We start from the raw sequence: 17,540 nt of genomic DNA, 5'->3' as shown, positions 1-17,540 counted from the left end.
GATCTTAATGTGAACGTGTGTTTGTGGAGCAGAAAGATGTCATTTGCTCAGTGGCACAGGAAACACACAGTCCCCTCGGACCGCTGCAGTCAGTCATGGTTTGTCTCTGTCTGTTTGTCTATCTTTGTCATAGATACACACACACATACACAAACACACATGCAGAGGTTGTGCTTTAGACACACTCGGGCCTCTTCGCTGTCAACACGGTAAAGAAAGTTAATTCTGCTCAACACTTATTTCCCTATGGGTCCTGAACTGGCAACTGCGAGGAGCTGAGCACTATTAGAGGTGAGGTTGTGTTTGGAGCTCTCGGCTTCATTCGGGTGTGTTGATGTTTCAAGTGCAGGTTTCTTCAGGCAGTATTTCAAGGACTTCCCTCACTGGGAATTTTTTCGACTAGATTCTTCTTCTTTCTCCTCTCTTCCTGCATGTATTTCCCTATCCACTTGGGTTGCCAGGATTTAGGCCGGGTGCTGTATCCAACAGTCTCCCCGGTTGTTCCTCACAGATGAAAGAAACGATAATTTTGTGATTTGTTACCGAAGGTTTCTTGCCCAGCTCCAACACACGTGTCTTGCTCTTTTTTCCTTTTTAAACATCTACAGCATTCAGTGAGAATGAAGGCTACCAGGAGCTAGCTTAGGTGAAAAGGAAAGGGCAGAGGCCAAGGAACATTAAACTATTTTTATTTATTTTGCTGTCCTCTTTCACCTACAAGGTTCAGCTTGAATTTAATGTCATATATATTTCTAAGGACGACATGATAATTGAGAGTGGTGAATTTGTAAGTGTTGAAAACATGGTCTTTCCATCCGCAAACAAAGCCGAGTTTCAAGGTTTAGTTAGTTTCTTTTGTTACCTTCCGGGCTGATTGAAAAGAAAAACAGCATTGTCAAAGGCCAGAGACGATTTTGTTTTGTTGTCCATGAAGATCGTTCTCTGTCCTTGCACTCCAGCCCTGAACTTAAATCATCATATACTTCACGAGTACAAAATGATAGTACTCTTTTATTTTTTTTCCCCTTATATTAAAGCTTTCACCTCAGGAGGGAATTCAATAGTACTCTGACAAAATGTCTATAGAACATACAGGCAAGAGAAAAAATTTTACTTATTTGAAATTCATTAACAAGAAGTGTAACAATGGGTGTTGAAAGTCAATGGTGTGTGGTGTTCAAACTCTGTGGGGTCATGTTGTGACAATGAGGACATTCAACAGCAGTCGAGTGTTTGCTTCAAAGCGTGCTTTCAATGACAAGCTAAACGCCGCCGCTTATGTAGAGTGTAGTACTTTTAATTGTTACAGTCGTAACGGCCGCCTCTAGCTCACCTCGAATGGAAGTCTTCTAAAGAAAACAAAGAGTTAGGAGCAGCACAAGTGTCAGCTGCTATTCATTCTTTCAACAGCAAGAATGTAAAGTGAGACTGAAGTCAAGCCAGCACAATGGGAAATGTAAAAGCTTCATATAATACAGAGAACTGCCTCTGTTTTAAAGGCGCAGTGTCAGTCTCGGTCCTCTTAGATTTTAACCTAAATGTTCTCAGTGATAATTCAGTATTATGATATCATATCACAATTTAAAAGGACTGCTGCCCTCAGGAAATTGTATGAGGAGGGAGAGAAGGAGCGAATGAGAGTGAACTTTTGAGTGCCTCAAGAATTTTCGCTTTTCGCCGTGAATTGTGTCCAGTGTGTCTCATGAAACAAAATATAAATGAATAAAAGGGATAATTCATCCAAATGCTAAAAAAAAAAAAAAAAATCAATTTGTAAAAGGGAATATTGATTTCCTTTTGGTATACTGTATTTTGTAGCTTTAACCTCCAAATAGTTTGAGTAACTAAATAAGGTTGTGTGGATGTTATTAGTATCGTAGGAAAAAGTTTATTTATTTGAATATGATGATTCAATAAGTTACATTATTAAAGTGAACAGCTGATGGTGGTGAGTCGCCTTTTTCTGATTCAAGAGACCAGTGAAGAGTTCATTTAGGACTCCCCTCAGATCATTTAAGATGCTAATTGCCCACTGCTGATCAGCATCCAGTAATCAGAGTGTGTCCCCATGCCCCCATACCAGAGCTGTTGGTGTTGGTGTGGCAGGGGATTACACAAATTTAGCGGTCGGTGTCCATGCCTTTACATTCTACCTTATCTGCCCCACCTCCTCCGAAAAGGCTGTGATCCAGCTGTAATCTGTCAGCCTGACCAGGCTGTGTTTGGCTGTGAAGAGTCCAGACACAGGTGACGCTGACCTGTGGCCTAAAGGACAGAGACTTTCACTGGCTATAATGGCATTAGTATAATTAAAACTGAATTCAAAAGGGCAATATAGCAGAGGAAATAGAGTGCTGATGTAATCTCCACAGGCTCTCCCAACCATATTTTTTTTTTTTTTGTACTCTGAATATCAAGGTAGAAAAGGGGAGAGCGTTCAGACCCTGTTGCTAAAGCAGAGAGAGAGATTTTAGCATATTCACATGTCTGGCTGGTCTTTCTTTTTCCTACATCTGATGCCTCTCCGCTGGCTGCTTTGGTGCTTCACTTGGTTGGCCTTGTTGTTTTTGCTGCGGTTTCTAGTCGCTAGCTAGCAGTTCCCTGTGGATATGTGATGCCGTGCCCCTGGCTGCAGTTCACACACTCACCCTGCCTCTCTTTTTCAGTCGGCGAGGGGGAAAGAGAAAAAGAAAGAGAGAGAGAGAGAGAGAGGATGTTTACCATGCTGTGGAGCTGCCTGCTTCCCAGCTTGTCTGCCTCAGCCCCAGCCTCAGACCAGAGACAGAGAGAGAGAGAGAGGGAGACAGAGACGCAGGGGGAGGGAGCACTGCATCTTTCCTTCCTTCCCTCCCTCCCTCTTTTTGCGCCAATTTTCCCTTCCTCCACTCTTGCTTTTATATTTCTTGTCTTCGCCTGCCCTCTAAAGGCCAAAGGGCTTTGCGCTCTGTATGTATATGTATGCGTGTGTGTGTGTGTGTGTGTGTGTGTGTGTGTGTGTGTGTGTGTGTGTGTGTGTGTGTGTGTGTGTGTAGCAGACTGCATCTGGCTGGTGCATCAGGCAGTAGCTTTTGCTCAGTATGTGAATTCGCTCCCTCTGCTGTAGCTTCAGAGCTGAGGGCTTAGCAGGGCATTTTCACATTCATGTACACACACACACACGCACACATTCACACACACACACACACACACACACACACACACACACACACATAAAGGATGGTGTAATTACCCTGTGCTCTCTTGTAATCCCCCAGGTGTTGTATTTATCTCCACTGCAGCATATCTGACACCCAGCGCCAATACCTGGATTCACTTCAGTCGCCGTCCCTGCACCAAAACCATCCCCCAGCCTTTAGTCTCATAACAGTGTGTGTGTGTGTGTGTGTGTGTGTGTGTGTGTATGCGCGTGTGCGTGTATATATATATATATATATATATATGTGTGTGTGTGTATTACATTACAAACAGCAAGTGATGCTATTTTCATGTGTTATATTAGAAAATATGTAATTTTGCACTGGCTATGACCGTTGATGTCTGTATTAAGTGCTGCTGAGCTGTGCGCTGCAACATTAGAGCGTGTTTTATATCCAGTGATGAATGATAAAGAGCTGAACTGATTCTCTTGTGCAGTGGATGAAACTTACAAGCACAGTATAGACAGGGAGGAGAAGGAATTTAAAATTCCTGGAGAATGTAAAGACAGAAGCCGATGCTTAATGCAAATAAAAAAAAAAAAAGGGAAAGTCAGGCGGACAAAAATGCAAATGTGACAAACAGCAGACACCACACACCGACATACACGGTTAGCTTTCAGGCAGACAGATCTACAATCAAACACTCAGCTGTACAGTCAGTTGTACCGGCTTTCAGACAAGCCGAGCCCAGGGCCGTGCTGCAGGGGCCCTCTCCTCCCCACACCAGTGTCATCCCTCCAGTTGGAGCCTGTCTGTCAGGCGGGTTTGACACGATGACGGCGGGAAAAATGTAAATGTGCGCTTCCCAATCTTGTTTTTTTTTCTCCCTCATGCTGACGACTTGCATCTTGTACATGTGTGAGCAAACAGGACTGTAGTTGAGAAAAGTAAGAGGCGGATTCGATTGAAAGCACTGGAGCTGATTGCCGTCTCTTTATTTTGGAGGGACTTTTTGGACTGGCAACTTTTTATTTCACACAAGGTTCCTCTTGTTCGACAATACAGTTGTAATTGGGAGTCCGACTTGTAGTGTAAGTGCAGCTTTGTGGTGCTTTATGCTTAAATTATCCCTATTTCTGTTACATTCATTTACATATCTTTGTTGCTGCAACAAGCCATTTTCCCATGAGAGGAGAGCACACTGTAGGAGTTTCATCTTATTTAACTGATGCATGGGATTCATGCATTTCAAGAGTGACTAGTGTAAAGCAATTTATAATTTTAGTTCATGCACACATACTCTATGTATGTATGTATTCCCTGCACATGTTTTATTTTTAATGTGAACTTGGCCCTTTTTTGTCCATTTCTGTGTTCTCTATGTTCTGTAGCAGGTACAAAGCCCCTGTGTTGTGCCAGCTGAAGAAAAGTACTGCTGCATTTTTGACGAACGGAAAAGAATTAACAAGGAGTGAGAGAATTAAACCTTGTCCTCCATTTTTTCTTTTCTTCACCTTTGGTTGAAAACACTCCACAGAGTGCTTGTGTTCATGGTCCAGACTTAAAGGCCTCTTGCAGAGTTCAGTCCAAGGCTGGTTCTCTCAAAGGAAGGCACAGAACAGGATGCAGTGTGAAGAAAAACAGCCTCAGTCTTCAAAAGCTACTCCTTCTTTTTGTGTAATGCTCATCTGGAGGTAACAAAGATGGATCCGTTTTTCAGCAGACATGGTGTTGCATGTGTCCGTGTGTCTGTATGGTGAACTGTAGTAGTGTTTCTTAAAAAAAAGAAAACCTTTCTACATTGTGTCACACTATGCTTGGCTTCACACATTACAGCCACTCCTACTGAATGAGCGAGGACAGCTTGTTATAGAAACCTGGTGATTATGACCTGCTGTGAACAACCTCACTTTCTCTCACTGACACACACACATACACACACACACATACACACACACCACCACATTGCCCCGTCTCCCTCCCCTCTGCCTTTCTCTTGTGGCCACTTTGATCAAATCTGTGCTCTTACGTCCTTGACTGCTGCCCCCGCCGCCTGACCCCTGCATTTGAAATTTCCCCGCTTATGTAAAAGTTTATGTAGATTAATGCCACAATTTATGCAGATTGAGTTTTTGCCACTCAGGCTTGAAGCACTAAAAGGTAGACGAGCGCTGACCTTCCCCACTAACAGCTACGTGAGCTCTCACCGATTATCTCATAACTGCTGCTCACAGTTCTGTGTTAGTTCTGTGGCAGACAGACAGATGGAGAGCAATTTCAGAATTCACAATGTTCCATTTTTAACTTTTTTTTTTTCTTTTTTTTTTTTTTAAAGTGTCATTTAAAACAAGTCTGTCTTTTTGTCAAAATGGCATTTGGGAGGGTTAGTATGTGTGGTTTGTATCACAATGCGACACACACGCACAGACACACACAATTGTCCCTCCTCTAAAACATCATGTTTCCTGCGGCACCACAGTGTCTGTCAAACAGCAACAACTGCCAGCAGTGGTATCAGGCCGTCTGTGTGTCACACCGAGCCTCCGCAGCACCGTAAACTCATTCACAAGTGGCAGCGGCATTGCTGAGGTTGAACAGTCAAGTGCCATCAAGTCCAGATTGCCATAGAAATGGGTCTATCTGAAAGCAAACAAAGGGCTCACACTAGACTCGACCTGCTCCATGTAGGCTAAGTGCGCACAGGCCTGTCTGACACTGGAAAATGGCTTTCAGTCTGAACAGACAAAGCAGTAGAGTAGAGAGAGGAGACGGTAAATGTCACCATTATAACTTTGCTGGCTTCTTAAGAGAAGAGAAAATAAGTGCTACATTCAGCTAGGACTGTCATATTCCGTTTGAATGTAGTGAAGCAGGGCTAAAAGGGCAAAGCCAAGGTTACTGGAGATGTGTCGAATGCATTGGAAAGTAGTACTTATTGTACGATTTTTAAAATTGATGTGCCCCTTTCACTAAAAGAATACTGCTGATCTTCATTGAAACTGCAAGCCTAGACACAGTATTTGTAGCACCGACACAAATGATTTGGATTAACGTGGAACTCTGCTGTTACAAATCATCCTCACAAACCACTTTCTCTGTAAAGTGCGAACTTTTAACGGAGCAATTTTCTGATGTCACAGTCAAGGTCTGTTGTGAGTTTGTCACCCCCACTAGCTCCCTGTGTTACTGATGATAGCAATGAGCTCGCTCACAGCATTACATCAAAATAAAAAAAAGCTAACAGGAAAGCAGAGGCTCCATCAGGTCACTGACCCCCCCACCCCACCCCACATCCCCACAAAGTGACCTGCCAGTCACACAGTTAAGACGTGGTGTCAGCTGAAGTTAGTGCTGAAGTGAGTTAAAAGCCCTGGCTGGCACTGAGGTCCAGTGGGAAAACAGCTGTTCACTTATTACACTTCACACTTTGCTGTACTGTATGTAAGTTCTACTGTATAGCATATGCGATCCTGTGTGCGTCTGTCTGTGTGCTATTTATATCTGTTGTTGTGTCCTGCCGTCGACCCGTGCAGCGTCTCTGATTTGATAACGACGCAGCGACCTGCAGTAGTTTGGCTGCATGTCAGTGTGATCTGCGTCATGATGTTGTCACTGATGCTTCAGCTGTCTGTTTACATTAGACTCATTAACCTCCAATCTGCCACTTTAAAATCAGATTGAATCCTGATGTATTTCAGCTTCCGAAAACTACAGGTGGATGTTACCTAAGATTACCACGTCACAATTCAAATTCATCACCAAATGGCCAATTTTTTTTTATAAGCACTTTCAGAGGATGTCACACATGAACAAGAGCACATCCCTCATTTCTTTAAAACAGGCAACTTAGTGAGAGTAGAAGGATACTGGGGAGGTCAAATGTTGAAGTAGTTTTTGCATTTAGATTTCCTGTTTTGTCATGTTGTGTGCATGAACGCTTTGATATGCTCAAAGTGGCCATGCATCCGCTTTGTTTCAAGCAGCTGTTGTATGCACTATGTACAGTATGTCACACTTGCAAGGAGTACGTAGTAGGCTTGAGTTGTGATGGATAATGTCTATAATCAAAGAGAGTATCACAGAGAGTAAAGGTTGTGCGATCTGATCCTGTACGCCTCTATCCTCTGCAGGTTCAGTTCTCCTCCGGCAGATTGATGGAGACGGCCGGGTGGCGCTGGATCTGGTCTCTGCGACAAGTCAGAGGGAGGAGCTCCTCCACAGCGCGCAGGTCGGAGACTCAGCCCTGAGAAACAAAGTGACTGAGGTGTTGAACCTTCCCCTCCTGGAGGCTGGATCCTCTCTGCTGGCCCATCTAATTTTCTCCTACCGACAGGAGAAGGGCCTGCCCGGCTGCACGCAACCAAGCGATAAGGCCCACAGCCTTGGCTACAGGCTGGTCAGAGCTTTGGAGACGCTATCCTTCCAGAAAGTGACTTCGGGCTGGATGGACCAGCGGGTTGTGAGGCTGGTAGAAGATGCGGAGACACTGTTGGAGCTCGGCAGAGGGAGGTACCTGGGGCAGGTGTCTCAGGCTGTGAAAGAATGCAAAGGACAGAACACGCTGTTCCTAATGGAGATACTGGAGGATCTAAAGTCTCGGGGGAAAGAACTAGTGGCTCATCTGTGACAGGCTCAGGTTCAATGGACAAGACACTGATACTTTTATGCACATCCTGTAACAAAAGGGCATCTGTGCCAGTTATATACAACTGCTCATTGTGTGGTTGTACAATTCACCAAGGCCTTAAAATGTACACTGGCAACAAACAGGTTCTGTATGCATCCAAAATAGTGTGGCCTTCTCTGTTCCTTTCATTCAGGTATTTGGGTTAGCAGGTGAAGTTAGATGTATGTTCATTTCCTCAGATACCATTTTATACTCAGTTTATTGTAACTATAGTTATATTTTTGCTACCTTGTTTTGGTTTAAAATGTTTTGTACTTTGCAAATATATTATAATATAAAGTATTTATGGTGAATGTTTTCAGTTGCATGTTTTTATAGGAACACTAACATTTCTGTATAGACTTACTACCTGTTTTCTACAGGTTTAAATATAAAGTTGTTTGTCACTTGTTAATAACTGTTTACAACAAAATAAACATAAATGAATTGACTGTTACTCTCCCACACTATGTGTAATATTTTATAACCAGTAAGTCAGGGGAAAAGGCGAGTGCAGTTTCAGGCTGAAAGGTGCTCTGACAGATGGAGAGAACTGGTTTTACTTTTCCACTGTGGCCCCCGTTTCATGTGGGGGGCCACAGTGGAAAAGTAAAACCAGTTCTCACACAAGTCATCCTGGTTTCCAGGGGTCTCAGCCACTCACACACAGACAGCAGTGAGAAATGAGCCACTTCCTGAAGCTGAACATGGATGAAGTGAGGGGATTAGATCTGCGTGTTGGGGTGGGTCAAGTGGGCGATGGAGCAACAGAGGTGAGGAGAGGGGGATTTGAACGTGAATTATAAGTGTAGTCGGTGTCTGAGCCTGAGATGAACGCTCCTATATTCCCTTTGCTTCTGCCTTAAAAATGAGCTTGTCGAACAGAAAACAAATTTTGCTATAATGCAGACACTCCAGAAGATGATAAAAAATATTTAATCTCATGTTTCTTTTTTCTTTCAAAATAAGCAACATACATCAGGTGCATTTGACCAGAAATATACATCTCATTTTCTTTCACCCCTACCCACGTCTCAGCTCCAACATTATTCCTGTCCTGAACTGTCACTGGTCAGAACTGGGCACACGAAAATGATGTCACAGGCAGGCAACATTGCAGGCGGAAAAAGACAGATCTTAGAAAATGAGGCAGGCATACACCTACTTAACAATATCATCACCAGACTATCAACAGGCATACTGTATAAAATACAACCATAAATTAATAAGTAGTTAGCTATATACAGTATCATTTAAAAAATAAAGTCTCATTTGAACCCGGTGCAAATAAAAGTGCTTTTTTTTCCTTTACAGCTGTCAGTCTGATACATTCCTTTATATAATTTATTTTTCTCTTCAACATACAAAATAAAAACACTTTGGTTTGCTTGCAAACAGAACCAAAACCAAATAAATGACAACAAAAAAGACAGCATTTGGATGCAATACCACACAATAGTCACCACAATTTGCTGTAAAATAACTACATACAGTAGTAGACACATACATATCAGGTATTCAAACAGTCCCTTCAGGCATTATAAAAAGCCATCCTTCACGAGCCACAGAGTGTGTTTGTTGAGGAGGCTATAATCAGTCTGCGACGCTGCTCTTCGGGGACAGTCTGTTATTGTCTTTCAAGTGGATTCCTCAAAACAACAAAACAAAATCAATGGCCCTCTGGAGTGACAGATCCGAGCCTGTTGATATTTAAGCATGGAGATGGATGGGTAAAGAGGGAGGCAGCGAGCAGGAGAGCAAGGAGGTGATGGCAAGCAGACAGACAGGCAAGGCGAGAGGATGACAAAATGGCAGAGGAGAGCTCTAGTTGCTGCTAAGGGGGTTTAGAGTGATAAAGATAGACAGAGAGACAGACAAACAGACAGACAAGGGGGGGGGGTAAAAGGGAACAAAAAGATGTAGGGTGGGGGTTTTTTAGGGAGGGTGGCGGCAGCAGAGATCAGTAGGATGAGAGGAGACCTCCTCAAATGTAGCCTGAGCTGTGATCTTTCAACAGATGCTCAACCAGAAGCCCAGGAGACCGTCCCTTCAGACAGGGTCGCAACCCCGCTCACTGACGAATGAGGGAACCGCAGAGAGAGCAAACGGAGAGCGGCATGATGGGAGGAAGGATATGAAATAGCATAAAAAAAACACACATACACACACACACATCCCTCCATCCCTGACATCTCAGGCCTAAGTCCCCTCAGAGCCTTGTCTTGTCACACAGCGACTTGCTGCTCATCTAGCTGACGGCCTTCTACACCAGCACACCAAATAACAGCTGGCACTTCTGCTGCGCACGCACACACACACACACACACACACACACACACACTCACTCACTCACTCATTCACACACCAACCAACTGAATCTACACATCAGTCTACAGCTGGAGGCGAGATACAATTGTAACACACACCAACGCTGAGAAAAGCAACATGTCTTTGATTGCATAAACATGTATACGCAAACACTCTTGCACAGTTCACATATACAAGCCTCTGTCTCTGGAAAGACAGATCAAAGTTGAGCTGTGGGCACAGGAGGTGGGGCAGATGGAGAGGGCAGCCAGCCTGGGGCACAGCATCACAGAGAGCATGTTTGTGTGAGTGCGTGTGTGTGTGCCTGAGAAAATGTACCTGCTCAAAATGGGATGTTATGTTTTCATCTGTGAGCAAGTAGGTGCAGTATCTGTACGTGAGCAGTGTATTCACGTGAGAGGGTGTTTTTGTGTGTGTGTGTGTGTGTGTGTGTGTGTGTGTGTGTATGTCTGCATGCTTATGCATGCGTGAATGCTCTCGTGTGTGGCCGCCGAGGCAAACACACAGGGAGATGAGAGGAAAGGAGACCAGCCTTTCAAACAAGATTAGGGCTGTGGCTGCCTAAAGGCCTGCCTGCCTGGCGACACTCTGCATAGACTGGGTGACATCTATATTAACACCACGACAGCAGAAGGCCCAGTCTGCTGCGCCTCCTGACAGACAGAGAATGTGGATCACTGACTGTCTGACTGACTGACTGACTGATAGATAGATAGAGGTTTTGACATGTTTTAAAGGAGGCTAAGTTATCTGGGCATTTAATAGTGATAAATATTTAGGGCATAACACTAACTGTCTAATTCTTAACCGTGTTGTTCTTTTTTCCTCAGGGTAATATTTAGTGATGATTATGTAATCACTATCTATTTTAAGAAATACAGACTCACTGTACTTTAAAATAATATCACTGTCCACTGTGGTTTGATTTTTTTGTCTTTAGAAAAGCTAATTTGGGCATTGTTTGAAAGCACAGACAGATACCACCACAAGCCTTCAGCTTGTTGGTCCAGTTTTGTGTTTGTGTAGAAGGACATATCTGGAGGCTACCACTGTAATTGCTAATCAACTTGGCTGGCTGAGTTAAGTGCAGGCAATCCAAATTACTGCCAGTGAACATAACATCATTACCACATCCAAGAGGGGAAGAAAACAAAAGATACTTCAGTACAAAAACAATTAGAAAATATAAACATATTACCAAACTCATTTAATAAGTTCAATATGAGAAAAAAAACACTTAAAAGTCCTTTGTAGATTGATAACGCAGAATGTTAGTATAAGGCTTGTATTTTGATAAACATGGATGCACTGATTATGTCTTTTTGGGACAGTGAGTATAAATGTTCAAACTCATTGTACTCATTGTGTGACACTTGTGGCGAGCGAATGGACAGAGTCCACCAAGCTGTCAGGGTGATGGAGGGAAGAAACCAGGAGAGTGGCTCACACGGCTGATAAAAAGGTCATCCCAGCCATCATTCCCACTCGCCTTTAAAATCAATCAAAAGCATAATGGTGATAATAATTCATGGGATTTCATGTCTTGTTTTATACAAAATTACACATCAGGAAACTGTACTGTACATCATGAGTAATTATAGACAGAAAAAAAGGGTTAAGAGAAGAAAATAGGAAAGACAAAAGGGAAGGACAGTTGAGTTGAGCTGGTCCAGAGCCGTCTACCTCCGCTCCTCAGTGTCCAGTAATAGACAGAGTGAAGAAAAGTGGAGAAGAGAGGAGTTGGTGGGCGGACACAGTCATCTACCCGGGGTTGTTTTTCTTCCTTTTATTTGGACTGGGATTGGGATCCAGTTTCAGCTCTCGGTACTGCACCTGTTAAAACACACAGAAACACACACGGAAGCACGCGCACACGCACAGCCGCACGCACACACGCACACAAACACACACCACCCGGTCAGGTGGAAAGAGCAAAGGATGCTTGAATAGCACAGAAAGCCTCCAGAGGCTCTCTGAGTCCAGCTGTGTGGAACAGTGGCCTAGGGGAAAGGATTACACACTGATTACAACACACACACACACACACACACACACACACACACACACACACACACACACACACGCAGATGCTCATGAAGACATTCACATGCACACACACAATCCATGTACACTGTTCAAAGCTCCAAATACACTCATGCTCGCACACAAATATACACGTACGCACTTACTTCCACAGATGTGGAACAGTGGCCTAAGGGAAGGGATCACACAAACAAACAGAGAACAGGGCAAGGGCTCATGGGAAAGCTTGGAGAGACAACAGAGTCATCTCAGCATGGCAAGACGGTGAGGAGAGAAAGGGCAGAGAGATGGGCGGGAGACAGAAGGTAAAAAAAAAAGAAAAAGAAAATGAACTGTAACCTTTGAAAACCAAAGTCTGTGCTTAGCTGCTAGTTATACTAACTACAGTATCAATACATTACTGATCAGGTGTAGCTTGATACATGCTGTGCTGTGTTATTAGGCACAAAATCATTAACCCTCAGTTTCTGTGCTGTTGAATAAAGAGCCAATTATTAAAGTTGAGCAAATAGACTTAATTCACTGGCAAAAACCCTTGTCTATTAGAAAATGTACATACATGTGATCTACTTGTCAGAGAAGTTAACAAACAGACACGTGAGATATTTTCATCGTTTCCATCATTCATGGTACAAAAAAATAGAAAAGAATGATAATGTACAATTTCCTCTACATCTTTTTCTGTCCACTCAAACTGGCTGAAGTACAGCAGTCTGTCTGTGTGGAGCTTCCCTTCTTAATGAGTGGACCCTAGAGAAGATCTGAGCTGATGAGGCTCCTGTCTGTCAGACATTAACTCAGAGCTACAGACAGCTGGAGGAAAAGAGTGAATTTCTACATTTGAAGGTAGCTGAAGGCATCACACAGCACTTTTTTTGAACACTCCTAATAACAAGGATGAAGTTTACTTTCTTTAAAGCTTCATGTTATGTTTTGTTAACAGTTATATAAGTAGAAGATGAAAAAAAACTCAGATTTTCTTGATGCATATCTACATACTCTATGGCCCCAATTAAGCCAGTCTTTATGTTAAGCTAAGCCAACCAGCTACGAACTGTAGCTTCATATTTTCATATTCATATCTTCTCATCTATCTCACAGCAAGAAAGCGAATGAGTGACTTCCCCAAAAATGTCACCGCTATTCCCTAATACAGACATTTTAGTGGCACACTGCAATCACTTCAGAATAGGTTCAGCATTATCACTGAGGGACTGTCACCTATTTCTCCCTAAGGGAACTGATTCTCACTTGACGTGATGCTTTGCAAAGATGGTGAGCAGAGTTTAGAAAGAAACTGCTCTTAAGTGAGGGACACTCAGACGCAACAGCATCACAGTGGCTGAGCGTCAACAACCAGAGACTGTCACTCTGGCAGTCTCTCGCTTTCAGCACAAATACAGTCGCTAGCCTAGACAGATTCACGACACTGACAAGCACTAGCCACTGAATCAGAATACTAATAGAATAAAAAAAAAAGAAAAAAAAAAGACTTAACAGTCACAGCACCAAAGAGCCAGTATTGTCTGTGGGATCCCTCCTAGGCTGATGTACTGTAGGCTACTCTTCCTGTCTGACTGACTGACACCCTCTCTGATTCTCCAGGCAGACAACAAACTGACGTCAATATGGTTTCTGTGTTCTGTCTCATGGTGGGTCTGTCTGCCGTGGACGGGAACAGCAGCGTCTCTCAGTGCTGGCTGGGAACGAGCCTTTATCATCCATCTTCTACTGGTTCCCACTGTCGCTTCAGTGACGCCTTCCAATATCCTCTGCCTGCAATGTACAAATCCGAAATGCAAAGAGATGTGTGTGGATGTGTGTGTGTGTGTGTGTGTGTGTGTGTGTGTGTGTGTGTGCGCTCAAAAATGAAGACACACACTTACATATATGAATACCGACAAAAAGAATGTACACACATACATCCCTGCACCTCCCACATCACGCAGAAACACAACACCCTGCCATCACTGTATCATTAAAATCCCATAAAAATCCACACACTGTATGTACACACATATGCAGTGGGGTATTTTTGTTCCTCTGTTTCACAGTGGTGGTCACCAATGTCCCGTTAAGGTGCTTACAGGGTGGTTAGGCCAGCATGTGTTGCTCTCTACGCCTCACTAAGCAGCCAGACTGCACTGATTCCTCACTGTCCACAAGGCAAACTAACATCCTGCTAAACAGCTGTACAAATACAACCGGTTTGTTGGATACAGTGAGAGAGAAAGGAGACCTGGAGATGAGGCGACGAGGAGGAGGCAATCCAGGTGGAGAAAACAAGGGAAGGAAGGAATGATGAGAAGCGAGAGAAAGAAGGGACAGAAATGTACAGAAAGATGAAGGGAGGAAGGGCAGAGAGCGGGACAAACCAACAAAGGAAACTGGAGGGAAAACAATGAGAGAGAAGAAGAGACTGGGTGAGACAGAGGGAGATCAGTGGACATTCGGGTGATGACAGATACTGTTCTCATGTGGGTGTGGATCCTTTTATAGCCCTTCCAACTAAAGCAGACAACGGAGCAAAAACCCAAGGGACAGAAAGGGGTTTATATGGCCCCATCTGTGTGTGTGAATGTGTGTGCGTGTGCAGTGGTAGTCGGGTTAAGGGACCTTGACAGTCCTGGCAGAGTGCCCGCATTGACTGCGATCAATGACAGTGGTGCATTCATGGATGAACATGTGAGTGAATGGTTGAATGATTTAATCCACTCATGAGTAAAGGAGTAACAGCACATCTGCATGTAGCGCAGTAACAGGGACACATATCTGTTAATATTAAATAATTGCACGCAAATTCACAAAAAAAAATCCACCTTTATCAAAAATGTTTCTCCGTATGAATTCTCAATCATTGTTTGCTGCAAACTTCAAACAAGCTACCATGGATCCAAAAGTAGGACAGATATCGTACGGGATCATTGGCTGTTAGTGGTCCCATTATACAGCCAAACGCCTACAGCAGCAAAAAGGAATATGGCAATTTAATTCTGAGCATTGACATTCCTGTCCAAACAAAACTCTTTGTCAGTGCAGACACACAAAGAAAAGTTTGCATGTCAGTAGAAAATAGGGTTTTGTTTCTCATGAAGAGCAGCGAAGGGGATCGACAAAAAGAAAGGGTGCGGGGAAAAAACAATATCTCAATCAAACAGGAGTTTCTCTGTGAAGAGCTGCCAGCCAGGAGAAATGGGGCTCATGCGTCATAGGTTCAGTTCCACCTTACAGGTGACAGGCCTGCCTGATGCTATACCCTTGGCTCCCCACTCACCTCACCTAATAACACACACACACACACACACACAGACACACACACAAGCTAACACACACACAGGTACCAACCTAATGCAGACAACAAGAGCTAGTTAAAGTTAAAAACAGAGGAAAAGGCGAGGAGGCGAGGAAAAAGTGGGACGTTAGCGAAATAAAAGAAACTGAAATTGGGTGAAAGTAAAAAGTGAGGTAATGCGGCGAGCACATAAGCAATTTGGTACACGAGCGGGGAGCTTAAAGGGAACATCAACAGAAGAGGCAGTGGGTAAAGACCCAGCGCTGCTCAAAGGCTGCTCCACCCTCGCTCCTCTCCTCTCCTATCCCAAATGTTGACAGTACAAGTGCAAAACAGGCTTTGAAGTGTGCTCTGCTGAAGGGGCGCCGTGTACCATGCATCGTGCTTCGTTTAACGGTGTTACCCACAAAGCATCCCGGGACCTGCTCCTCTCTCTCAGTGTCTCTCACTCTCTCTCTCTCTCCCTCTCCCTCTCCCTCTCGCATTGAACCTTTGACAGTGTTTTGATGATGCCGGTGTGGGCAGACAGACAAGGCGAAACCAAGGTGGGTGACAGTGAGTCAAAAAAGGCAAACAGGAAAGTAAATAAATGAAGTCAATATAAAGCACGGGAGCTACATTTTAATGATACTATGTTATTCTGTTTTTTCCGGTCCTTTCCACAGAGCACAGAACTCAGCAGGTTTCATCTCATGTGATGCCTAACGGAGCATAAGGGTTATTAAATGTTTCCAGGGAAACACTATTGTGTACAGTTCAGACATCTGCACATTGGAGGATTCAGCACTTATGTCTATTGTTGGGAAAGAAAAGGCATGTCAAGGTGACATAAGCCAGTGAGCAAAAAAGAAAAAAAAAATTACAAAGTAAGGAAAGTTTTGCCTATTAGCTGTTGTGGCATGACACATACTGAATAGTGACTAATTGGCCACCTCCAGTGAAATGTTTAAATTTGTCACAAAAGTGTGGAAGGACAAAGTAAAGGAGAGAGAGACCTCTGCTAGACGTGAGTGATGGCGTCTGGCAACATTTCAACCTTTAACTATCCTGCCTTTGACCCCTGTACGTCCAGTGAGGTTTCATCCCCAACATAAATGTTGTCTAAAAATATTAACCCTACTCCCCGCTGTTCATTAGGCGCTAAATTGGAATTCATGCTTATTTTTGTACTTGGGGTTTGATCCAGCTCCTTTACACCAATCATAAAGGGCCGTTTTGGCAAGCTAATTGCCTTGGCCCTACTTATGCACTCCGTAGCTCACTTGGCTAATGGTGTCGTAAAACATACTAGTGCACTGACACCTCCAAAACGCCAGGTAGGGAATACTTAGCACTATAAAGGTGCTCAGCTTGGCCTCGTTTAAGAGGACATGAAGGATTCCCTGATAATGACCATAAAGATAGCTTACGCTGGTCAAATATAACCAGATACAAGAAACTGTTACCCAGAGAGAAACAGCATCTCTTTCACGCACACACGCACTACACACCATGCCAGTCCTTAACATTGATGCTCACAGAGGGACGTAATGATTTAAGTAAACTGTCCACATGGTAAAAAGGTAGCTCTGCCTGTTGCAGCTTCCATGCAACACTGGGGATTTAGTTTTTAAAGGGTGTTTGACAGTGCAGTTAGGGGCCTTGTGTCAGTGATTTGAAAAGCTTGGTTTCTAGTAAAGTACCTTCCACTAACTGTATGACTGATGAGAAATGAGTGTTGTTGCTGCTAAATGCAAAGTTTCGTTTATGTACTTGAACTCTAAAAACTAATGAAAGATGAGAAAACTGAGTCCAAAAGCTGTTACACAGTTGCTGTGTTGCTGTACCGCTATACACAGTACGTAATGATGGTCTGTGGCCCAGTGTGGTTGCCCTTTGCATATAAAGTCATTAGAACCTCATCAGTTCTGGCTGCACTGAAGCCCCTCCAAATGATGCGGAACAGTACCCTGAAACACCCCCAGCCCACATCACATGTACTATTGCTGGGAGAGCATGTGTGTGTGTGATTATGTATGTGTGTTAGGTCACACCGGGGCCCTGAAATAGCACTTCATTAGTCATCCTGGGTGTC

General features: G+C 43.7%; 2 protein-coding genes across 6 annotated transcripts in view; one reads left to right on the top strand and one right to left on the bottom strand.

Moving 5' to 3' along the window:
- slf1 (SMC5/6 complex localization factor 1) overlaps window positions 1-8,260 on the top strand; it is a 29,896-nt gene extending 21,636 nt beyond the window's left edge. For both annotated transcript variants that reach the window (XM_023400959.2, XM_023400958.2), the window contains exon 18: window positions 7,268-8,260. In XM_023400959.2, coding sequence (XP_023256727.1) covers window positions 7,268-7,764 — 497 coding nt within the window. In that variant the 3' untranslated portion in view covers window positions 7,765-8,260. The remainder of the gene's footprint in view (window positions 1-7,267) is intronic.
- A 463-nt stretch (window positions 8,261-8,723) lies between these two features.
- Window positions 8,724-17,540, bottom strand: part of mctp1a (multiple C2 domains, transmembrane 1a) — a 136,221-nt gene continuing 127,404 nt past the window's right edge. For all 4 annotated transcript variants that reach the window (XM_023400949.2, XM_023400951.2, XM_023400950.2 and 1 more), the window contains one exon: window positions 8,724-11,964. In XM_023400949.2, coding sequence (XP_023256717.1) covers window positions 11,893-11,964 — 72 coding nt within the window. In that variant the 3' untranslated portion in view covers window positions 8,724-11,892. The remainder of the gene's footprint in view (window positions 11,965-17,540) is intronic.

Source organism: Seriola lalandi, unplaced genomic scaffold, assembly GCF_002814215.2.
Source record: "Seriola lalandi dorsalis isolate HSWRI2012SDOR001 ecotype SW California unplaced genomic scaffold, Sedor1 jcf7180002053097, whole genome shotgun sequence".
In the NCBI taxonomy this organism is placed as follows: domain Eukaryota; kingdom Metazoa; phylum Chordata; class Actinopteri; order Carangiformes; family Carangidae; genus Seriola; species Seriola lalandi.
The sequence above is the reverse complement of the archived record's forward strand: the minus strand, read 5'-3'. Positions and strand labels throughout refer to the sequence as shown.